At 40.4% G+C, this 25,472-nt stretch overlaps 1 protein-coding gene across 1 annotated transcript in view; it reads right to left on the bottom strand.

Annotated features, from left to right (window-relative positions):
• ITPR1 (inositol 1,4,5-trisphosphate receptor type 1) overlaps positions 1-25,472 on the bottom strand; it is a 471,939-nt gene that overhangs the window by 149,021 nt on the left and 297,446 nt on the right. Inside the window, exons 39-42 of the mRNA XM_042782721.1 lie at positions 15,214-15,249; positions 13,386-13,433; positions 5,264-5,396; positions 2,707-2,897 (exon numbers count right to left, since the gene is read on the bottom strand). Of these exons, the coding sequence (XP_042638655.1) occupies positions 2,707-2,897; positions 5,264-5,396; positions 13,386-13,433; positions 15,214-15,249 (408 nt within the window). The remainder of the gene's footprint in view (positions 1-2,706; positions 2,898-5,263; positions 5,397-13,385; positions 13,434-15,213; positions 15,250-25,472) is intronic.

The following is a 25,472-nucleotide window of genomic DNA, read 5'->3' as shown; positions in this document are numbered from 1 at the left end:
CATCACTCTTGAGATAGTTTCTTATGCACATGTATAAGTACCCTGCAAGGTAATCAATGTCTTGAAGACCAAGCTTCTGGGATTCTGGGATTTCTCAAATTAGTCAAGATTTTCAAAATAACAAAACAAAGGGGGAAGAGAGGGATTTCCAATCTTTTATTTGGACAATAAGGAGCTTTGGTGGTATAATGGTTAAGGCATTTAGCTGGTAACCAAAAGGTCAGCAGTTTGAACCCATCAGCTGCTCCATGGGAGAGAGATGAGGCAGTCTGCTTCCACAAAGGTTTACAGCCTTGGAAACCCTAAAGAGCAGTTCTACTCTGTCCTATAGGGCCCCTATGAATTGGAATCGACTCTATGGCAGTGGGTCGGATTTGGACAATAAAGAATTTCAGGAAAGAAAACAGAACTATATCATCCACTATCATTAACAATTTATTAAATAAAAGATAAAAACCTAAAACCAGTTGCTGTCAAGCAGATTTTGACTCATAGCAACCCTATAGTGCAGAGTAGAACTGCTCCACAGGGTTTCCAAGGCTGTAAAACTTTGTAGAAGCAGACCGCCTCATCTTTCTCCCATGGAGTGGCTGGTAGGTTTGAATTACCAACTTTTTTTTTTTAATTATGCTTTGGGTGTAAATTTACAGAACAGAATTTGTTTTACATTCAACAGTTCGTGTATATTTGGTTTCACTCCCCGATTACCACCTCCAATCCTAACCCACTCTCCCCCTCTCCATTCCCTGTGACCCCTCCATCGCTGTGCCCTTCTTAGTTGTGCACTCCTGTCTGTCCAGCTTTCCCTCCATGTGAATGCTGCCCTTCTGGCGCCCCATGACCAATTGCTCCAGGCGGTGTATCTCCATAGAGTAGTAGGTGGGTGCATCGCCCTGGGCTGTGTGTTCTGCATGTAAGTCTCTCTATTGTTGGACTGAGAGCCAGTCCTTGGGAGTGAATCCTATCCGAATTACCAACTTTTTAGTTAGTGGTCAAGCACTTAGCCACTGTACCACCAGAGCTCCTAAATAAAAAAGATCAGAGCTTAAAAACAATTAAAGCATATATCATCTCAGGAAAAAAACAGTCAAATAGTCATTAAAACTGAACACATATGGTTTAAGAAAAACTCACTACATTCAACTACTTTTTCACAATTGGCTATACTTGGAGAAAATTCTCATAGACCAACTGATTTCAGTATCTGGAAAGCATTGCCCCACAGACCCTCAAATAGCACCACATATATAGAAAATACACAGTAAATATTTTGTTCAATTGATCTAAACCCACAGGAAAGTGTGTGGGTCAATAGCAAGGAGTGCCTCAGAGCTGTTTCTGTCCCAGACCATGGGTCCAGCCATCAGGAATACAGCAGTAGTTTGGCAACATCCTAATAATGCCAAGAAGGACCATAGGACCCATCTGAACTCCTGGTTAGACTCCCATGTGACAGAACCCAACAGAAGTTCCAACAGGTTACAATTCTTGTGCCCATGAGACAACGCAAACAAGCACTGGACTTTGTCATCAGCAGAGGTAACTAACTCATTATCACAATTTCAACTTAATGCACTGCAAAACAATGAACTTTAAAAGTGTGTGTTGGGGCAAGTGGGGACGGGAGGGTGAGAAGAAAGGACCATGCAGGTGGCTGTGCAAGGCATAGGACACCTGGCTGGAGGAGTAAGGGAGCGGATATCCAACCTGGGCTTCTCTTGCCAAGCCAGGTGCCTTGGCCCAGGGCTGCAGATACCCACAGGAAGAACACTTTTTCCCAGTTTACACAAAGAACCAAGCCTTCATTAATGCAGACTCTGAGTTTAAATTTAAGGCCAAGAATATGATGTCAAGTCAAATAAAGGAAAATGTTATGGTATGTGAATTTTATCTCATTACATATATATATATATATATAACATGTATGTTATATGTTGGCATACACATAAAAAACACTTATTCAGAAAGTCAACAAAGAACAAAGAGTGCATTATGAAAGAGCTATTAAAATATTTAAAGGCATCACTTCAAATGCTATTTCTACATAAAAGTTACATTTGTTACTTATATATTATTAAAATAGCTTCTTTAAGGACTGCTACCAAGAATTCTAGTTTTTGTTATTATTTTTAAATATGTACCACACTCAGCTAACAAAAAATCACGTACTCATCTTTGACTGACTTAGCCTGGCTTGTTCCTTATTACTTCACACTGGTTGGGTTTTACTAAACTTTGCAGTTTAAAGGCAGAGAAATTTATAGTGAACAACAGCTGCAGTGTCTATAGATTTAAAATTAAATCTTCTAAGAAGCACACACAGTCCAGACTCCTTTCTGGTTATGCTGTGATCTTCGTTTAAAACTGTAAGTATACTTCATTTGATTATTCTTTCAACAAACATTTCTGAGGTACCTACTATGCTCCAGACTCTGAGTTGATCTCCTTTGCCTATCCTCATTATCTCATCAGTTTTCAAATGTAACTCACATTTTGAAACCAAGTCTAAATCATGGTGGGATGATTACAACAAGAAATCAACAGAATTTGTTTTTCAGAACAGTGGAATCTTGGGTAATACACCAATCTTATTCTCTTAGAATGAGAATTCTTTTTTGGAAGAGTCTCAGCACCACCTGGCTATCTGGCTCCCAGAACAGATTCTCTGCCCACCCTGCCAAGACACTGGCCATGCTGCCCTCCTACCTGTATGGTGGTGTTGCCTCCTTCCAGAAGGGCAATGGCCAGGAGAATGCTTTCATGGAATACTCGGTCACTGGATGCATTCATTATGAGATCAATGACCAGATTGGAGGCTCCCTCCTTGTCGAGGTGGCACTGAACCTCAGCCAGGCTCATCTCACCTCTGCTCATGGAGCTGGACCCAGATCCTCCTCCTAGAAGATGGAACGTTGTTTTTGTTAACCACTATCAGAGCAGCTGACACTCATTGCATACTTATTATGTACCAATGCTTAAGCATTAAGCACTTTACCTGTATTACATTTTCTAACCTGGTCACAACTCCACATGGAATGTACTCACGAGGATGAAAGAAGAATGAAATATTTCCAGTGTGGACGTAAAGTCATCCCATAACATTAAAATATACTGGCTTGGGGCAAAATTATTAAGAACTGATTTGAGTTCAAGAGATAAACCAAACTTAAACACTCCATAGAGCAGTCCTATAAAACCACAGCCTATGTCTATAAGGGTAGATGACTTTCTAACAAACTCGCAAACTCATCCTAGCCCAAACTCATTCTTTCACATAATTTATCTGTTCTTTCATTCATTCAACAAATATTTACTCAGAGCGTGCCACCTGGAGGTAAAAACTGGGGATGGGAAATGCCTATCCTCACTGAGTTTAAGATGAATATTCTTAAGCAGAGAGGGCCTATGGCATTTAGTGGAATGAATACTGTGTTTAGAAACTACATACTTAAGAACTTGCTTGTGTTATTGATGGCAATAACCAGAACTTTCCCATACCTGGGGAGCGGGGCTGATCAATTTCAGAAAGTGGAAAACTCATCTATCAGCCATTCCCTGCAGCTCTGTTCAAATGCCACCTCCCTTAGGTGCTCACCCTCAACTCTGCCCTTACAGCCACAGCACCAGGTAGAAAAGCGGGTTGCATATCTTCTCTCTTATAGCTTGCTGAAGCAGGATGGGTCTTTAATGCATTTCCAAGTCCCCCTCCTGAAGCCTCCCACAGGCCTCACATACTCACTGAGTGATCTGTGCAAGGAACTTCTGAGTAAGACTCCCTGGCGAGCACTGGATGGAGAGCTGCAGTGGCCCTGTCTCTGAGATGCTCTCAGAACCACATCATCATTGAGGCCTGCACAGTTTCACAAACTGAGCAACTACACTGAAAGTTATCTGCTGATAAATCCAAGATCCTTCCCTAGAAGTTACTAGGACAAGTTTATTGAATACTAACTCAGTATTTTTGTGCTACCCACAGAACCCACTGAGGTTCTGAAGCTTCCCAACTGTCATCATTATTATAAAATAGGGAATTAGGCAACTCACATGTGGGCTGTGAGCCCTGAGCTCACTGAGGCTGTCCACTGGCCCACCTTAAAACCTAAACTACATGAGACCCACAGACCCACAGTGATACTACCTCAGAAACCCAAGGAGGGGTCGCTATGAGTCGGGGCCGACTCGATGGCAAACAACAACAACAACAACATGTAAGACCCACAGAGGAGTTAAACATTTTTGCAATTTTTTTTACCTGTAATTGTGTATAACCACTTCTCAGAAGGAAGATGGGGCAATCTACTTCCGTAGTGATACTGCCTCGGAAACCCAAGGAGGGGTCGCTATGAGTCGGGTCTGACTCGACGGCACATAACAACAACAACAACAATTGTGTACAAAGGAACACCTTTAAAGATCTATTTTAGCACTCTGTACAAGGGTTTTTTTTTTTTTTTTTTAGTAAACTCCCTACAAGACTGGGGTGGCACATAGCAGGGTCTTTGGAATTATACATAAGAGGGTCAAATCACAGACCAGGCACTAACAAGTTTCCTCGATTAAACTGAGATCACAATAAAAACCAATTGCCATTGAGTCAATTCTGACTCATGGTGACTCTGTATGTCAGAAAAGAACTGTGCTCCTTGGGATTAGGGGCTGGTTTTTCAGAAATCGATCACCAGGGCCAGACTTTTTTTCACGGTGTCTCTGGACAGACTTGAACTTCCAACCTTTTAGTTAGCAGCTGAGCAGGCTAACTATTTGCACCACCCAGAGAGTCCCTGGGATAAGAACAGTACCTACCATAAAATGGGTAACGTGGAAGAAAAAATGAGATAAAGGATGTAAACCTTTGGCACTTAAGAAAGCACTTGGCACCCAGTAAGTACATAATAAATGGTAGTTTTTCACCATTCTCACTGCCAATATCATTGCCATCTTAAGAGAAGACAACAGTCCTAATGACCACAGGAAAATATGAATAAAATCAAGTTCATTCAAATACCACCAAAAGGGTCATTGCATGGGAAAGAGGGGTAAAAGATTTAGCCAGTATCTAATTGCAGGGAAATGTTATTTTATAGGAAAATATTTTTAGATGTCAATTTGACGGCAGTCCAAAGACAAAACAAGCTGCTAAAATTATACCTGCAACCCAAATTTATCTGTTAAAAGAGTTTCAACCTGTTCTGCAGAAACATGCAATGCTCATGTGACATACTCAACTCACACATGCAGCTTATCAGCACACCACACAGCCTACCTCCTCCCCCAGGTTTGCTGGATCCTCCTGGTGACAGCGGGCCATTGCCAAAGCTGGTAAGGCTCTCTCTTCTTCCTGAAGGTCTGATGTTTCCATAGTAACGGTTGACCAAAATTTGCCTGAGCGCCTCACCCTTAATTCAAACAGGATAGTGAAATCAGGTTTTGAATTTAATGTATAACTGAGCAGCCAACATTTTAAAAAATAAAAAAACCCTCAGGGGTACTCGGTTATAATTGGCCCAGTTTCACTCAGGGAAAAAAAGATAAATTATTAATAAAAGCATTTGGAAACTCTGAAGTTAACTTCTTCAATATTTTCTCAGAGAACCAGATCATATTTTATTTTCTTAAAGCAGCAATTCTTGAATATTGCATCTATGAAGTACTCTCTCATACAGATAAAGATAGAACTGTCATTTTGAAGGGCAACAATAACAAAAACAAAATAAAACAAAAATCCCTATGGGGTAAGCCAAAAAAATTCAGAGAAATTGAAAATTTTATAGGTCAGCTTCTATACAGCAATGACAACAAAAAGTTACTCCAGGTATTTATTCTCAAGATCTTAAGAAAATATTAAGATATCAGAGTAAAAGAGTATAATGCTGGAAGTAACCCTTGCTTACAGAAAATATCAATGGGCCAAATGTTTAAAAAACAAAAAAAGTGCTATAGGAAATGAATCAGCAGCAGATACATTAATCAAAAAACAAGCATCACAAATGAAAGGATATTATGTCTGGTATTTTATTTGAAATAATATGGAAGGAGGAGAAGTGGGTAGGGGTATAAATGGGACAAGACTGGGTATGATTTATAGTTGTTGAAGCTGGGTTACAGGAGACAGTTCTCAAAACTTTTTTGACTCCTTTTGTATGCATTTGAACTTTGCTTTAATTAGAAAAAAAAAGTGTAAAGAAAAAAAGCATCAAAGGCATCAAACTCAAAATTCAAACTCACTGCCATTGAGTCAACTCTGACTCATAGTGACCCCCACGGGGTTTCCAAGGCAGTAAATCTTATGGAAGTAGATTGCCCCATCTTCCTTCTGCAGAGCAGCTGGTGGGTTTGAACTACCAACCTTCTGGTTAACAGTGAAATGCTTTAGGCACTACACTTCCAGAGCTTCTTATCAAAAATACCAAAAAACCAAACCAAACTCACTGCTGTCAAGTTGGATCTGACTCACAGCGACCCTTCCTGATAGTAGATGTAATAACAATTCCCCACAAATTTAATTGAAAAAAATAAATAAAAGGCTAATTTTCTCACTAATCCTAGGAGTCAATGACAAGGTAGCACGTAGATGGAAGATTTATTCTCAGCTCTTTCTGCCATGTTCCTACTGGACACCCAGACCACCTACCAGTCTATAATCATGTGCTATCGAGTTGATTCCAACTCATGGTGGCCCCGTGTGTATCAGAGTACCACTTCACTTCATAGGATTTTCAATGGCTAATTTTTCAGATGTAGATCACTAGGACTTTCTTTTGCTGCACCTCTGGGTGGCCTTGAGCCACCAACCTTCACAGTTAGCAGCGTGTGCATTAATCATTTGCATCACCTAGGGAGTCTTCCCAGGCTGTAAGTCAGACTATAGTCAAAGGCTGTAAAAGTCAAAGGCCTCATGAATTTCCACCGGCCTATTTCCCAGGGACAAAACAGTGAAGCCTGGAGTTCCTCTGATGCATTATCAAGAGAGGTAAGTGAGAAGTCTAGCAGAGACAAGAGGTGCTGAAATATAGCAGGTCTCTAAAATAGAGACTCCCGAGTCCTTCTGAAGAGCCCGGCAACTGTAACATGAGTCAGGAGAATCTGAGGTGATTTGTTAATAAGCTCCCAGAATAGTCTGGAGACTTCAAGTGAGGTGTTTGCCAATATAAGATAAGCAGGGGCAGACAGGTGGAGGGTGCCTAGAGAGTGGTGGGGAGGCAGGAGAGAAACTGAGGGGGACAGGGGACCAGAGAAGAAAGGAAAAGGGCAGAAAACTCAGTGAGAAGAACCTCAAGTCCACTGTCAAAATCATGTGAAGTTCCAGGGCTATACTGCCAAGTTTATCTACTTTGCTAATTCTTGCTGCTCACCAAAGACCCCAAGGGGAAAGGGGGATGGGGTAAGCAGGTGAGATATGAGGATAACAGAGTAATAAAGTATAATGCTGGAAGTAATCTTTTCTTAGTGAAATAGTCAATGGGCCAAATATTTAAAAATAAAAAATAGTGCTAAAGTAAATGAATCAGTGGCAGATATGTCAATGAAAAAATAAGCATCACAAGTAAAATGATCTTATGTCTGGGTTAAATAATATGGAAGGAGGAATTTCTCAAGCTGAAAGAACTGAAGGGAAAAAAATCAAACTTCATTTGCAGTATTGAAGGATTCTATGGGCAAAATACTGAATGATACAGGAAGCATTAAAAGAAAATGGAAGGAATATACAAACTCACTGTACCAAAAAGAATCAGTTGACGTTCACCTTTTTCAGGAGGTAGCATATGATCAAGAACCGATGGTACTGAAGGAAGAAGTCCAAGCTGCACGGAAGGGATTGATGAAAAACAAGGCCCCAGGAATCAACAGAACACCTACTGAGATGTTTCAACAAATCGATACAGCTCTGGAGGTGCTCACTTGTTTATGCCAAGAAATTTGGAAGACAGTTACTTGGCCAACTGATTGGAAGAGATCCATATTTGTTCCCATTCAAAAGAAAGGTGATCCAACAGAATGCATAAATTATTGGACAACAGCATTAATATCATGCGCAAGTAAAATTTTGCAATGATAATTCAAAAATAGTTGCAGCAGTATATTGACAGTGAACTGATGGAAATTTAAGCTGGATTCAGAAGAGTGCGTGGAATGAGAGGTATCATTTCTCATGTCAGATGTATATTTGCTGAAAGCAAAGAATACCAGAAAGATGTTTACCCGTGTTTTATTGACTATGCAAAGGCATTCAACTGTGTGGATCATAACAAATTATGGATAACATTGTGAAGAATGGGATTTCTGGAACACTTAATTGTGTTCATGAGAAATCAGTACACAGAACAAGAGGCTATGTACAGATTTGAACACTACAAGGGAAAACTGCATGGCCGTCTGTGCACAAAAAGGGGATACTGCATGGTTTGAAATCAGGAAAGGTGTGTGTCAGGGTTGTATCCTTTCACTATACTTGTGAGCAAATAATGCAAGAAGTTTCACGATATGAAGAAGAAAGTGACTTCAGGATTGGAGCAAAACACATTAACAACCTGTAACATGCAGATGACACAACCTTGCTTGCAGAAAGTGAGGAAGACTTGATGCACTTACCAATGAAGCTCAAAGACTATAGCCTTCAGAATGGTTTACACCTCAATATAAAGAAAACAAAAATCCTCACAACTGGATCAGTAAGCAACATCACAATAAACAGAGAAAAGACTGAAGTTGTCAGGGATTTCATTTTACTTGGATCCACAATCAACACCCATGGAAGCAGTAGTAAGAAATCAGACATATCATACAGGGCAAATCTGCTGCAAAAGACCTCTTTAAAGTGCTAAAGAGCAAAGATGTCACTTTAAAGACTAAAGTGGGCCTGACCCAAGCCATGGTATTTTCAATCGCCTCATGTATATGTGAAAGCTGGATGATGAATAAGGAAGACTGAAGAAGAATTGATGCATTTGAATTGGGGTGTTGGCAAAGAATACTGAAAATACCACGGACTGCCAGAAGAATGAACAAATCTGTCTTAGAAACAGCGCAGCAGGACTGCTCCTTAGAAGCAAGAATGGCCAGACTTTGTCTCACCTACTTTGCCATGTTTTCAGAAGGGACCATTCCCTGAAGAACAGTATCAAACTTGGTAAAGTAGAGGATTAGCAAAAAAGAGGAAGACCCTCAACAAGATGCAACAACACTGCAGCCTCAACACAGTGGCTGCAATGATGTGCTCAACCACAGCAAAGACTGTGAGGATGCTGAAAGACCAGGCAGTGTTTCATTATGATGTACGTTAGATCGCTGTAAGTGGGAACTGACTCAATGACACCTAACAACAATAACAAAGCAGGGAAGAGGGAGGGAAGGATGGACTGATTTTCAAATGGAAGTTCAGCAAACAAACAAAAAAATTTATCAATTTTCCATTCCATCCATAAATTCATCTCTCATCATAGCTCAGCAAAGGAGGGCACTTGTATCAGTTTACGAAACTCATTTCCCACCTCAATCAACTGTAAATTCAAATTTCCAACAGTGCTTCAAATGGCAAAGTTACTTGTAATGTTTTGAGTACTTTTTATATAAACTGCTTGTAGGTGGGGAAAAATTTTCAGTACAATATTCCTTAATGGCTCAGAATCCCACACTTAAGTATAAAGATAGAGCTTTATTGGTGTTTGTGTCTCAGGAACCAGCACAAACACATCATCACTCCACCCTCCATAGAAGTCACTGGGAACATGATGATTTAAGAGGCTGGCTTCATAAGAGAAATAGAAATTTCAAAGGAATTTTCAAGAAACTGTAGTGAGAAAAAAAAGGTGGTAGTGATGGGAGGAGTAACTCCATGTTGAATTAAAAAAAGAAAACAAAAAACAAAGCCACCAGTGGCCATTGTGTAGACTCCAACTCACAGTGACTGTATGTGTAACAGAGCAGAACTGAGCTCCACAGGGTTTTCTTGGCTGTAATCTCTATAGAAGCAGATTGTCAGGCCTTTATTCTGCACTGCTGGGTGAGTTAAAACTTCCAACCTTTAGGTTAGTAGTGGACCACAAACCGTTTGTGTCCACTCAGGGACCTGATTTCCTTTTTCAAAATATGAGGCACCTATTTAATTTACTTTCAATAAGATACAGACTCTGAGTTCCAACAGCAGGAATGGTTGGCAGTAAACCTTCCTAATTCTCTGACTGGGTCCCCCTTGGCACCACCATAAGACCACTGTTGAGAGATGGATGGTCGGGTTGAAACTGAGCTACAGCCACAAAGACAGGCAAACTAGCCAGTGCAAAAGAATGTGGGAGATGCTGGGGTTGGATGTTCAAGTCAAAGGCAGTTATTATGACCTTAATTGGTCTCAACTGCAGCTTTTGCACCACAATTCTATTCAGGGCTGGACTGCTCAGTTAGATTTTGGCTCCTGGTGGTTATGTTTTTTTTTTTTTTTCCTAGTGGTTTGGAGGGTAAACAGCAAAAGCCTGGGCAATTTGCAATCAAGCAAACAGGGGGTAAAGAAAGGAACACACACCACCAGCGAGCACGTGGGCTCCAGGAAGAGGAATTTCACATTTATGCAGCCTGGATGCCAAAGTGAAGTTACAAAGGGATCTCACATTATCATTTTGCCTTTCCTTCAACAGAAACACTCTATCAGTTACCATAGCAACGGATGCATCAAATGGTACATTTTCCCCCATAAGAGAATATCATGAAATGTGCTCATTATAGGGAAAACGACGACAATCCCCCCACACACACAAAATACACAAATACATTCCATCCATCAAACTTATTTTTCTTACTCTTAATTATAAGATCTTGGCACATAGTTACCTCACCTTATCTCTACTGATAAAAAAATAAAATAAACTACAAGAAAAACAAAAACAAAACACAACAGAGAGCAAATGGGATTTGTTCTTTTTTTTCCCAAAAAGAAAATACAAATGAGATTTGTTCCCTTATGAAAGAATAAAGATTGAGAATATTAGATGAAAGGAAAAAGAAAAAGTGGATAATAACCTCTATTAAAAGTTATACAGATCCCTAGTATGAAAACTTTGGTTCAAGGAAAATTCTGTCTGCCAGAGTCAGTGGTTTAATTTAGGAAAAATTAAAATCTGTAAAGAAAAGCCTTCCTAATCATCTTGACATAAATTACTCAACAGCACTAAACTGTTCACAATGTCAGCCGGAGAAATTTGATTGCAAAGAAAAAAAAAAAAAAAAACGACTTCCCAAATCACATTGCTGCTTCAGCTTTAAGATTTGGCTGTGGAACCCTTTTTCAAAATAATACTAACTTTTCTTCAGCAGTTTACACCTACAGGATGCAAACAAATATCAGATGTTTGTCTCCAGCAAGAAATCCTACACACATTATTACCTACGACCTAGAAAAGGAAAAGTCAAGGAGAGTTCCGATTATAAGTGTCATATTAAAACAGTGAAAATTGGTAGATCAATGCTGCAGAGTAATGAAACCAAGCTCCCAACTTGCAACTCTGCTAACAAATGTTTCATTTGTTTGTAAGGAGTGGCTAATGAGCTGTGTGGGAATAGAGCCAAGTACTGAACAAGGCACCGGAGTGAATATTGCCACACAGGAAGAGAAGGATAGTGACCTTTTGGTTTCCCAGGTTCTAGCCACGTAAAAATCATGTGCTTCAGGAAAGATCACGCTCACCCATGAGTGGTGAGCCTCTTACACTTTAGTCAGCACTAAGGTAACACCTCAGTTTAAAAATACTTTCCTTTTCCTACTCCAGTTGTGTACTGACATCACTTAAATGTTTCAAACTGTAAGGTAACTACAAAGAATAGCTAATGTCCCAGCCACTATGTTAAGTTCTTTACTGGCACATCTCAGTACAACAGCCCTAGGGAATGGGTACTGTTAGCATTCCCATTTTGCAGCAAAGGAGACTGAGGCTTGGAGAGGTTAAATAACTTGCCCCAGATCATACAGTGCCTGGCAAATGAAGACTTAAATCCGTTTCTAATTCCAAAGCTGAGCATCAATGCCGTAAGAACACAGGGCATGAGGGATAGCTATATCCCTTTACCAGCTTCTTCTAAGGCCTAGGATAATTCTTAAAGGGTAGTCAAGGGTGGAAAACACATGAATGTAAGGTGACCTTGGTCATTGAACTGCAGGAGCTATAAGATGTGGCTTGGAAGGGCACGGGTGCCATGCCCTGAATTCTGCCTGCCTACCTACCTCCTTCCTGGGAGCTGTGCTCTGGATGTAATTTGAGAAGTTACAATGTTTATTTTACCACCAGAGCAAGAGAATAGGAAGGATTTGGGACATGGTGGTATGGACAGGGTACAGAGGACAGGTACCCCAGGATACACATTTGTCTCAGGTGTAAATTCTCCAGGTCATTGACGACCACAATTCTAAGGCAGTTTTCACAATAACTGTTGGTTTTCTAACCATGTAACCTTGGGTAAGGCTTAAACTTCAAGTCTCAGTTTCTTAATCTGTGGAATGGGGACAAAGTCCATGCATTAAAAATAATTAATCAATTAATAATTGATGAGTTTACATATATAAAAGTCTTAGCACAGTAACTGGCATATGAGAAACTCTCAGAAAATCAGGGCATCTGCTTATCTTCCAAAAATAGGTAACATGGAAATCAGTGTTGGTCAGTACGCAGATGTATGTATGTAACCTTTTTAGAAAATGGTTTAGCAATGCATAATCAGCACTTTAAGAAAGTACCTACCCTTCGGCCTAGGAATTCCCCTTCTAGGAATCTATCCAAAGACACACGTTTGTTCATTTCCTTGTCAAAGGAAAAAATTACGAACTGCTAGCTAACTTATGGAACTTTAGGCAGCTGTTAACTTTCAGAGAGTTTAAAACAAAATGCTCAGATACATTAAATGAAAAAAAGCAGGGTATAAAAGCTGTATACTTAGCATAATCCCAGTAACAAAGAATGAATGTATGTTTGCTGGCACATGAGCATGTGTAGAAAAGTGGGTAGAAGGAAATAATAAAACGTTAGCAACATTTATAGCTGGGTAGTGTAATTGGGAATTTTCTTTTCATTATACTTTATAAATTATCTAAGATGATCATCAGTTACTTACAGATTTTTTTTTCCCCTTTGATTTGCAGAAATAGAAAGCCACCACAGACAAAAAGAGAGGACATGAAAAGTGTCACTGGTCATTATGTGGTGATGAGCTAGGCATAGTTTTTTGATCAGGTAAATAACAAGTGGAATTTCCAGCCAGTTTCATTTATATAAAAGGCTGTGACTGGTCCTGAGCTATGCTTTAACAATATCATCAACAATGTCCAAAAAAGCAATCTTGAAATCATAGTGGGTGGCTGAGGGAGGTGTCAAGATCATTAACCCCCAACAATCGAGACTACATACCCTTTTATGGTCTTCCAGTTGCCTCAGTGGCGGACTTGGTTCAAGCTCCTGCTAAGCATGTAGAAATTCCATTTTAAGTATGACACTAAGGAGATACTGCCATCTTCAGCATCAGTCACAAGTAAAATACACTGAGAGCTAGTACACAGCAATGAGTTACACTAAAGAAGTACAGGCCTTTTGGTTTTTGTTTTCCAGACAAATACTAGTGTTGAATTTCTTTAACACCAAAACTAGTTGCCAGCAAGTCAACTTTGATTCATAGTGACCCTATGTATGTCACAGCAGATTTGTGCTCCATAGCATTTTCAATGCCTGCTTTTTCAGATCTAGATTGCCAGGCCTTTCTACTGAGGCACCTCTGGGTGGACTTGAACTGCCAACCTTTTGGTGAGCAGCCGAATATGTTTATCACTTGTACCACCCAGGGACTCCTCATTTTCTTTAGATAGTGATTAATAATTGTTCCCTTCCCCCTCCCCTGATGTTCTATTTAAAATGAGCAGGCATATGACTTTTTGCAAAGATAATGAGAAGGAAGTTCCATACACTCTTACTTTAACCCAAAAGGGGTTATATTACAAGATTCACCCCAGCAGATTCTTATGCATCACACATGCATTACTGTGCAGCACATGCGGAAGGACATCAATACATTCACTTCTGAGCAGACATATACACGGGGCCACCATGCCCCCCCAGACCACCCGCATTCTAATCACAACTGCTAACAATGAAGAGCTGTGGTTGTATCAGAGACTGATCATTATAAAACACTCACACTGAAACTCTGCTAGATCCCTAAATTTTGCTTTTTAGATTTCTAACAAGCATCTCTATACTCTATATGCCTTATAAATTCTAGTCTCTCATTTAGCAAGTTTGGTTAGTGACAGGAAGAAGAGAAAGAGCGTGTCGTAAAACTACAACTTCGTTAGCAGCCTTCCCAAAAACTGTAAATTAGTATCCAAAATTTCAAAATTATGTCCTCTCTGCACAAGACCTAGATTTATCTTGTGAAATTACAGACCTTGTCTTCTTGTTGTTAGCTGCTGGTGAGTCAGCCTCATGCACAACAGCACTAAACGCTGCCTAGTCCTGTCACCCCATGACCAGTTGCAGATCAGACTGCTGTGATCCATAGAGTTCTCACTGGCTGATTTTTGGAAGTTGATGTCCAGGCCTTTCTTCCTAGTCTGTCTTAGTCTGGAAGCTCTGCTGAAACCTGTTTAGCATCACAGCAACACGCAAACCACCACTGATAAATATAGGTGGTGGCAATGCATGAAATGTATCAGCCAGTAATCAAATCTGGGTCTCATACATGAAAGGCAAGAATTCTACCACTGAACTAGAAAGGTCTTAACATTCCAGAATTTATCAACTGAACAATTCAAGACTGAGACAAGAAATTTTGCATGAAAGCTTTGCAAGCTTTCATTTGAAACTCTCATACTCACTGCCGTCGAGTGAGATCTGACTCAGTGACACATCCTTGGGTTTTTAAAGTGCTATCTCTATGGAAGTAGATTGCCCAATCTTCCCTTCCAAGGAGTGGCTGGTGGGTTTGAACTGCCAGCCTTCTGTTTAGCAGTCAAATGCCTGAGGCACTATGCCACCAGAGCTCCTAAATTTTTATTTAAAGGGATTCTTTTGTTGAGCTCCAGCTGTTCAGGACAGTAATGATCAGTCTCCATCCTGACTAGAGAACTCCCTCCTACACACACTACCAGGAAAGACATTTCACCACAACAGTTAAGACACTCAACCAGGACAACTTAGAAGCACCTATATTTGCCAGCCCTGCAAATACAGGTGAGTGACACACCTCTGTGGAGTTCTCCGCGTCCGGAGCTTGTGGCAGCTAGTTGGGAGGAAATGAAGCATGTTAGTTATTCCACTTTTGTTTGATGAGGCACAGAGAAGTCCAGAGACCAACACTCATGGACACAACACTGGAAGAAAGATCAAAAATGAGGTGGCCTGCTGGACTACCAGCCAAAGTAGGCTGTAGCAATAGAGATGAGAAGATACTTTCACTTTGTGATTAAACTGAATGTGGTTGTGCTGGAAGATTGGCCTGCAACAGGGAAACACATTTAAAATAACGAAGGAAATAAAAATCTATCACTAACAAAAAAAAATTTTATTAAAAAAAAAGGACATCCAAGGAAGAACCATTGTACATCTATATTTTGTCCATCAACAGAGAAAGGAAAAGCAATCTGGTACACACCCTGGAGATCAGGGAGGGAGAAAGGGGTCGAGGATGACAACAGGGCCTCAGGTACATCCCCCTCTGGAAGTGACTGCGGGGATTCACAAAGCTTGGCAGCCCTGGGGACCTAAAGCTTGTCTTCTCCTGCAGGTCTATGCTTTCTCCTGTGTCTCCTTATGACAATTCCTATCCCTGCTTCAGAGGTTAAGGCCCGTGGCTCTGGCTTGGGCTCAGCAGATGAAGCAGGCTCCTGTCCAGTGTCTCTGGGAGAAGAAAGGGAGGCCCTGTGCAGAGTCAGTTTGCTGGTTACTGTCCTAGGTGTACACTACCCTCAGGGACTTCAGGGTACCTTGGTCCCATTCCTGTCAAACCACATAGACATCTTTCTCTATAGTTCACCACTGCCCTCTCCAGTTTTATTATTCCCAAATCCTAGAGGAGGGAGGGTGGGTTCCATGGGTGGTGCAAACATTAACATGCTTGGCTGCTAACTCAAAGGCTGAGGTTCAAGTCTGTCCAGAGGCGCCTCAGAAGAAAAGCCTGGAGATCTACTTCTGAAAAATCAGCCACTGAAAACTCTACGGACCACAGTTCTACTCTGGTACAAATAGGGTTGCCATGAGCCCAGGTCGACTCAATTGTAACCGGTTTAAAGGGGAAAAGAGATCCCTCAGAAGGAAATGTGAGTGATTTGAGAGGGTGTATACAGAGGCTAAAAGAAGGAATGACCAATGACAAGCTTACTGCTTCAAGGGGAGACAGTGTCCCTCAGCCATCCTCCAAAGCACAAGTGCTTAGAGCAGGGAACTGATGTCAAACCAAATCACCAGACCCCACCCTGCTGCCCTGGACAAAGTCATGCCCCTGCAGCGTGGCTGCCTGGTTCAGAGGTAAAGTCTGGGCTCAGGGAATGAAGCCAAGGCTCATACTGCAGCTGAATGACCTTGGCCTCCTTCAACAGTGCCCCAGCCACCAGCACCACGTGCCTGAGGCTAGGACGTGGCAGTGGGCTATGAGTCAGGGTAGGTATGAGAAGCCTGAGAGGACCAAGGCTGAGAGATTCGGTGTTTCTGAATCCAGTTCAATACTACCCTTTGATTGGTTTGGTTGCCAAAAAAGAAAAAAATGCTCTGAATGTGAAACTGTTATTAGGTAACCTATGCTTTCTGTCTTTTTTTCTAGGATGAAGTGAAGATATAGGGAAATTCTTTAACCACAAAAATTTAGTTTATTCACCATAGAAAATCAGACATAAATTCAGGGTTGCTCACTCAATTCTGGACAGAACGCCTTTCATACATGAGCCCAACTCCATTAGTCTCAGCGAGACTAAAAGTTGAACTTCCTGTGATGGGTGTGGAGGCACATACTGCTAGAAAGGGCTTGAGGGAAACGAGGAAAAGAAAAACTGAGCTCAGATACAGTATTTTGAAGATAATATAAATAATATCAGGATATGGGAATGCATTTTAGTTTATCTTTACATATTGTATATTTTAGGCTAAAGAACTAAAACTGTACAAACTTTTTTGCTACGTGCCCATAGTCCAAAAAGAACACATTAAAAAAAAAAAAAAAAAAAGCAGATTTAAAGCACTTGTTCCAGCATTTTAAGAGCAGCCAAAGATACAGACGGAAAAAATATTAGCTTCTACCATTTGCACTGACCACACTCTCACTAACATACCCTTTGCATGGATCCTACGTGACAAAAGGATTATAGGTACAATTTAGTGCCAGAATTCACAGAGCTACAATGGGAACAAAAGCTGAAGGAAATAAAGAACATAGAAGTGGAACTAATGTGTCTTCTTATTACTATTGTTACTATTTTAAATCTCTTGCCTGAGACTTTAATCCAGATAGGCATCCTGAATTCTCTCAGAATGGCCATGAGGAGGGGGTGTACATACATACACACATACACACACACACACGTACATATTTAATTATTAACTACTCTGAGATCAGTGATTTATGGTATTTGTAAGGTTACCCTAATACGTGACTTCCTCCTCAAGCTGCTGTTATGTGTGCTTTAATATTAATTAAATTTTAAAAACAAGAAATTAAATTTAAGTAACTATATTTCTTCTGTGAAAATTTCATGAACCCTTTAGAGACAACAGAGAATGCTTTGTGTCTTCAGGAATCATGATCTGACCAGAAAGACAATTCTTAATGCTATTCATTTACAGAAATGAGTGGATAAACCAAGAACCTGGACAGGCATCACCAGCCACAGCTCATCTAGGCTCTGGCACTGGCTGCTGTGTGACCCTGTGCCAGTCCCTAAACCTTTGTGGGCTCCCACTGTTTGACCTGTTCTTCAGGGAGACTGAGCAAATATTCCTTAGGATTCCTTTAAGATAAAACATTAAATATTGCCTTGCATATTTTCAGTAAACTAATATCAAATAGGCAAGTTCTCTAAGTAATACAACCTGCTAAGACATAAAATAATTTCAGGTATGGAAAAGGTCTAACCATGCCTGGTATATAATTTGTTAAAATAACTAACAGTCTATACTAAAGCTTTATATATTCAGCTATATTGTCTTGAGGATAAGGTTATCTGATGACAGTATGTTGCAATTTTGAAAAATACAAGCATATGTATAAGCTGTAGATAATATTAAAATAAGATAATAACTACAGAAATGCTATATATAATATCCAAAGCAAAATACAATGTTTAATAAATAAATGAGTTGAGCTTCTTGGCAGTTTTATTATTTTGATTCTCTCTCTCTACACATGAAAGGTGACAGTGGCATTACAAGGGGATGTGGAAGTGCAGACTGCACCAAATGACACTGTCAGAGGGGATGACACCAAAATGACTGTCTATAAAACTTTGGTGCAGTGTTTCAACAGAAATTTATTATTTTTAATAAAAATATCCCAGCAGTTATAGCAACAAAAAAGTTTTTGTAAGTCCAGTTTACAATGTATCTACAAGGCTAAAATTCTATGCTAATTTACTTTTTGAACTTTCTAATGCACTCCAGTCAGAACTGTCATTATTACCCAATTACAGTGATGGTTGGAGTCACGTGGTTTCATCTGTACCAGCTATAGCATACACTGTTTTGGTTGGTGCCAGTGTTTTCATAATCACTGATTTTGTTAAATTTTCTGGTGTTTTAGCTACAATATTGTGGTAATTAGTATTTGTGAACCTCTATCAGTAACTTTTATGAAAATGAAGTAGTAATTAAAGGAAAGAATGACAGTAATCAAAAAAGGCTTCTGCTCAGTTACTAATAATGTAATTAATAATGTAATTTGATGTAGAAAGATTTTACAATGTAATTTAGTTAGTATTCATATAATCTAAGAAACATTACATTTAAGCAATTTACAACTATATCACATATTATTCTATAATTAAAGTTGATAATAAATATTACTAAGGATCTGTATGGTCTGGCATGGGAGGAGGTCCATGGGCTGGAAGGGTGACACCATGAGTTACTGCACTGAACGACACCAGCTCTAGCGATGACACCAACCCCAGTGACACCACTGAAAGATGAAGTACTCTGCGATCACATGTTATGGGAGATCTCATGAGGTCATGAATTTTACAAGTCTTGTATTCTCCTGCCTTAGTGCTGGGATCAGTTGATGTGTTTGTATACTGACATCTCCAATCAAGGTGAAGCCTCCCAAACCAACAGGTGATTCACAATGATCTGACGCTGCCTGGTTTCAAACTTGAAAACCAACTATTACCTCTTTGTATCTACTCTTTGATCTTCCCAGTGCTTTCAGCCAAGGCCAGCAAATACTAACATAATACAAAAAAGTTCCAAATGATGTTTTGAGATACAAAAGCAAACTGAATCTCAAGTCACTGCATCCTAAGTGTCCTTCCTGGATGAAGCCACAAATGATCACATCATAACTAAGATACTCTAGTAGTAACTAAGAACATGCAAAAAAAACAGCTGCTGTGGAGTTGATTCTGACTCATGGAGACTCCACGTGTTGCAAAGTATAACTGTGCTCCATAGGGTTTTCATGACCGGGACCTACTGAAAGCAGATCACCAGGCCTTTCTTCTGAGGTGCCTCTGGGTGAACTCGAACTTCCAACCTTTCAATTAGCACATGCATGCTTGACTATTTATGCCATCCAGGGACTCCTTGCACCACCCAAGACTCCTAAGTACACGCATAGAGACCTCCCTTGGGTTTCCAAGGTGGTAAATCTTTACAGACGTAGATGGCCCCATCTTCCTTCCGCAGAGTGGCTGGTGGGTTTGAACTGCCAACCTTCTGGCTAGCAGTCAAATGCCTTAGGCACTACACCACCAGAGCTCCTCTGTAAATATTTTACCAAGGGATGATCTTCTACTATAAATGAAGGATGTTATAATCTGTCATTCTCAAGTAATAAAAGGCCCACAGACTTCCTAGGGCTGTTATTTCTTGCGTTTGCACAATACCCACACCCATACATCCATCTTTCCATTCCATTCCCTTCATGTGTACCTATTACAGGCCAGCCAGAGCACTGTCTTTATTTTCTACTGCCATCCACATTAATCCCTCTACTACTCCTGGGCTCCCAGAATTTTCCTTTGAAATCAGGTCCCCTTCCATGGACCACCTCTGGCAGAAGTTGAATTAAAGAAATGTAATTATATCATAGATCTAATAATCAGCTAATCAAAGGGAATATATGATCTCCAAACCCCCTGAATCAGTCTTTAGTGTCTTTTCACTCACACATAACTTCAGGGGAGGGAAACATACAGTCAATGGGCAAGTTTCTTTGCTGGGCCCTGTCCTTCCTCAACCTCTGAAAATCCACATTGAGAAAATAGAAAGCATTAAAGGAAACTGAGCTAATGTAGAAATTACCTAGCACTTTAGCAGAATGATTTCAAATCTTTACATCTGCTAACACAATGTTCTTTACTAACTACATTTATTTTTAGAAACAAAATAAGTAAAAATTATTTCATCCTAACAATGTAGTTTCACTTATATTTTATAGAACAAGTTTATCTGAACTCAGCAGTGAAACTCATTTTTAAAAAATGCAGTCGGACTTGATTAAATTAGGTGACTTCACTCTATGGAATAATCTCTCAGCATTAAAAAAAAAAAAAAAATCCCTGCACAGACTCTGCAATTGCTTCTGTATGCTCTGTGTTGAGCTTGCTCTGTGGTTGCCAGTGTCTAACAGTAAACAGTCCCACTGCATTTATTGGCAATTACTGCTGAAGGTCACACATCAGCAGTGAGCCTAAATTCCAGGAAAAAAAGAAGCTGTTATGTAACTGCCGCCTGAATATTGGCAGATGTCCAACCCAGCAGTTCACAGCAAAGTAAAAAAGTAGGACACCTCCACCCAAGATTGGACGTCATGAGAACGCCCCCTAAAGGTGAAATGGTTTAAGTCTTGTGTTTCTCTGCAGGTACCCACCAGTCCTTGCCCCCTGGGATTCAGAGCTTCCTGCCAGTGGCACCCTTTTCTTAGAGAAGCAGTTCCAAATGGGAGAAGTTGAGGATTCTAATACAGGCAGGCTGCAATCACCCTAAACAACTGGTAACGTCAGCCTGGCTTTCTTTGTTGCATTGCAGAAAAGCAAAGTTGCTAGCTGACACTACTAATACTACGGATTTCATGGTTCCAAGTGACAGTGATTAAATAGGGCTCTCATCTCAAATACATAGAAATTAAGATGCCCACATCTCAAATACATAGAAATTAAGCACACACTTTTAAAACACAACTTCCCTTTCCAAAGATACACACACAAAAACTAGGTGGTCTACTACTCACCAACAGTGCCTGAAGTTTGAGTCGTCCTGCAAAATCATCCTTTTTATTAGCATAAACATTACTGTTTGGAAAACCAATTGCCATTGCTTCTAACTCATAGTAATTCTATGTGTGTCAGAGTAAAACTGCTCCAAAGGGTTTTTAATAGAAGATTTTTCAGAAGTAGATAATTAGGCTTTTCTTCTGAGATACCTCTGCATGGACTTGAACCTCCAACCTTTAGGTTAGCAGCTAAATGAGTTAACCATTGCACTGTCAGGGACTATACGGTTTAGAAAAGGGGCTCATTATCACATATTGGTGCTACTAGCCTGAGTTTCCTGACCTCCCCACTTAAGCAAAAGCTCCTCAGGCTCCATGTGCTTCTCCTTTCTAACACTTCTCATGATTGTCATTTTATATTAATTGCTATCACTGTCCATTTCTCTGACAAAACTGTAAACTCCAACATGCAGATGAAGACATTGTGCCTATTTGGGGTACCATTGTATCCCAAGCCTTGAGCACCATGGCTGGAATGTAACAGGCACTCAAATATTTGTCATATAAAGGATGTCTTCAGCATCAACTGATGTCAGCTTAAAGCCAAATATTGGTAGATAAGGAAACTTTCTGGGGTGATGGAAGTGTTCTGTACCTTGATGTGGGTGGTGGATATACAGATGTTTATGTAACAATTCATCAAGCTATAAACTTAAGACTGAGCTGAAGGGACACTCTTTACTCTTCTACCCTGTCTATTCCCCTGATAAAGGAAAAGGTAAAATTAGGAGATAAAGAGGGAGACTTTGCCTCTTTATTTGCAAATATCCCTCCTCTTCCTGGTTTCAGGTAAGATTTTATTCTAGAGTACAGCTGGGAAGACCTTATAGCATGCATTTTGCTTGCAGGGAATCTCTGACTCTGTCCTAATTTCACCCTGTTTTCTCAGAACTGACAGGGACTTAGAAGGCAGTGTACTTTTTTTTTTTTTTTTTCCTTAAGTCATTCATAGCACATCTTCTCTCTTCAGATGCTCCAATGGCCTTCATCATCGAAGGGTGGTGGCCCGTTTTCAATAGGGGCATCTCAGGTTGCCTAAGATGCATTGCACTGTTTTAAGGGCCCTTCCCCATCACATTTAGAATTCAGAATGTTTGTTGCCTATAATGTAAGTGTGAGGCCTTGGCTGTACTGTGGGCCAGGATGAACTCATTAAGCTTCTGCAAAACTCCAGCTGTGGGCTGCTGGATTCCAGGAGGACATACTGACAAAAGGCTTGCTAGGGAAGAAACTGCAGGAGTTGCACAGTTTCCATAACAGCCACTGATGATAAAGGACAATCAAGCATCTCTGCTTAGAGGGCTAGATCCAGTAGCCTGAGGGATGAAGGACAGAGTTTTGCTGTCCCAGGGCTCTGACAGTTGCCAGGGGTAACAACGAAGAGGGGATCCACAGTTGCTTCCTCAGGGAATTTTCAAAGAATCCAAGTGGCTGCCAGAACATTCTTCTTTTATAAACAGACAGTATTCTATTTCCTAGAGTATAATTATAAACACACCTGCTCCAACTGTGGAATCTTTCCATAAGCGAGCAATAAACTCTCAGCCAGGAGACCCAAGTTCTATCTTGAGCAAGCAAACACATCAACTGATTACTATGGTGCAAAACAGTATATTAATAACACTGCAGACTCCTTTCCGATTAGGAAAGGTTTTCCTCTTCTGCCTTGATTTGTACTTAAGCAAAGAGAAACTCAACCTCAATATTATAGAGGAAAAATTTAAATCAGTGAGGCATTTACAATCTAGATAGAAAAGGGTGCCAATATGCAAATTTAGCATATGTCTTTGTTATCTAGTGCTGCTATAAAAGAAGTATCACAACGGTTTGGCTTTAATGAACAGAAATTTATTTTCTCACAGGTTAGGAGGCTGGAAGTCCAAATTCAGGGTGCCGGCTCTAGGGGAAGGCTTTCTCTCACTGTCAGCTGTGGAAGAAGGTCCTTGTCTCTTTCAGCTTCTGCCCCTGGGTGATCTTCATGTGGTTTGTTATTTCTCTTCCTCCATCTCTTCTCTCCCTTTCTTGTTTAGTCTCTTTTAGATCTCAAACAAGATGAACTGAAGATACATCCTACACTAATCCTGTCTCAGTAACATAACAAAGACAATCCATTCCCAAATGGGATTATAACCACAGGCAAAAAAGGTTAGGATTTACAACATATATTTTTTGGTGGGACACAAATCAATCTATAACATTCTAGTGCTGTGTTCCCTCCATTCATATCCTTGCCACATGTAAAACACATCTACCCCATGCTATCATCCCAAAAGTCTTAATGCAAGCTCAAAATCTCATGTTCTGAATCATCTATATTAAAATTGATGAAATGTCAGGCACATTCCATCCAGGTAAAAATCCCTCTTCACATGTCAACTGGTAAAATCTAGACTACAAGTTGTCTGTTTCCAAAGTACAATAGTGGAAAAGGCACAAGGTAGACATTTCTATTACAAATGATGGGAATTGGAGGGAAAGAGGGGATAACAGGAACCACACAAGTCCAAAACCTAGCTGAACAAATCACATTACTTTTCCAGGCTTGGAAATAATCCTTTCTTCTCTGATGGTCCTCCTCTACAGACTCTGGGTGATAGCCATATGCTCTGGATTCTGGGTAAAGACCCCTCAGTCCTGGGCTCCAGCTTTACCCTCTAGGCCCACCACAATGGCAACTCTGCACCCTTGGCTCTGTGTAGCCTCCTTCTTCTAGTCCATCTGAATGGTGACTCCAAACCCCTGGTCTCAGCAGGCCTCATTCTTCTGTCCCTTCAGCACTGGCCCCACCTCCTCAGATTTGGATGGCGGCTTCAACAATCTGGCACAACTTAATGGCAGGTCCACACTCCAGAAGCAAGCTGGCAATGATCTGACTCTTTGAAATCTGTGGCCCTACCCTTTGAGATCCAGGAAACCATGGCCCCACCCTTTGAAACTTACAAGGCCCTACTTTCCATGCTCCTTCCAACAGCACCTTAAAACTCTTCCAGCCTGTTCCCATTCCCAATTCCAAAACCCATTCCACATTTTAGCTATCTCTTAAAGCAGCACTCTACTCTCCCAGTACCAAATACTATCTTATTCATCTAGTGCTGCTAAAACAGAAATACCACAAGTGGATGGTTTTAACAAACAGAAATTTATTTTCTCATAGTTTATTGTTGTTGTTGGGTGCCATTGAGTTGATTCTGACTCATAGCAACCCTATGTACAACAGAATAAAACACTGCCCTTTCCTGTGCCATTCTCACAGTCCTTGCTATGCTTGAGTCCCTCATTGCAGCCACTGTGTCAATCCATCTCGTAGAGAGTCTTCCCCTCTTTTCTCTGGCCCTCCATTTTATCAAGCATGATAGCCTTCTCCAGGGACTGGTCCCTTCTGACCACATGACCAAAGTAGGTGAGATGAAATCTGGCCATTCTTGCTTCTAAGTGCAGCCTTCTAAAGCTGCACTTCTTCCAGGATAGATTTGTTCATTCTTCTCGTAGTCCATGAATACATTTTGTATTCTGTGCCAACTTCACAATTCAAAGGCATCAATTCTTCTTCAGTCCTTTATTCATTTTCCAGCTTTCACAGTTTTGGAGGCTTGGAGTCCAAATTCAGGCTGCCTCCTCTAGGGAAGGCTTTCTCTGTCAATTCTAAAGCAAGGTCCTTATCTGTTTGAGCATCTGCTTCTGGGCTACCTTCATATGGCTTAGTATTTCTTTTCCTCTATTTCTGCTTTGATGGCTTGTTTAATCTCTTTCCTATCTGAAAAGAGACTGACTCAAGACATACCTTACATTAATCCTGCCTGATTAACATAACAAAGACAACCCCTTCCCAAATGGGATTATCACCACATAGAGGTTAGCATTTACAACACATATTTTAGGGGGACACAATTCAATCCATAACAGCATGGTATATTCTTCTGGCATACAAATAACCCAGAACAGTAAAAACTAAGCAGAAAATAGCAAAGATCACTGTAGCTAAAGGAATTAAGCGTTTTGTTGTTGTCATCTTCTATTAGAGGAAGGAA

Source organism: Orycteropus afer, unplaced genomic scaffold (assembly GCF_000298275.1).
Source record: "Orycteropus afer afer isolate SDZICR_OR568_19922 unplaced genomic scaffold, OryAfe1.0 scaffold00429, whole genome shotgun sequence".
NCBI lineage: Eukaryota > Metazoa > Chordata > Mammalia > Tubulidentata > Orycteropodidae > Orycteropus > Orycteropus afer.
Note: the sequence above shows the minus strand (reverse complement) of the source record. Positions and strands in the feature narration are given on the sequence as shown.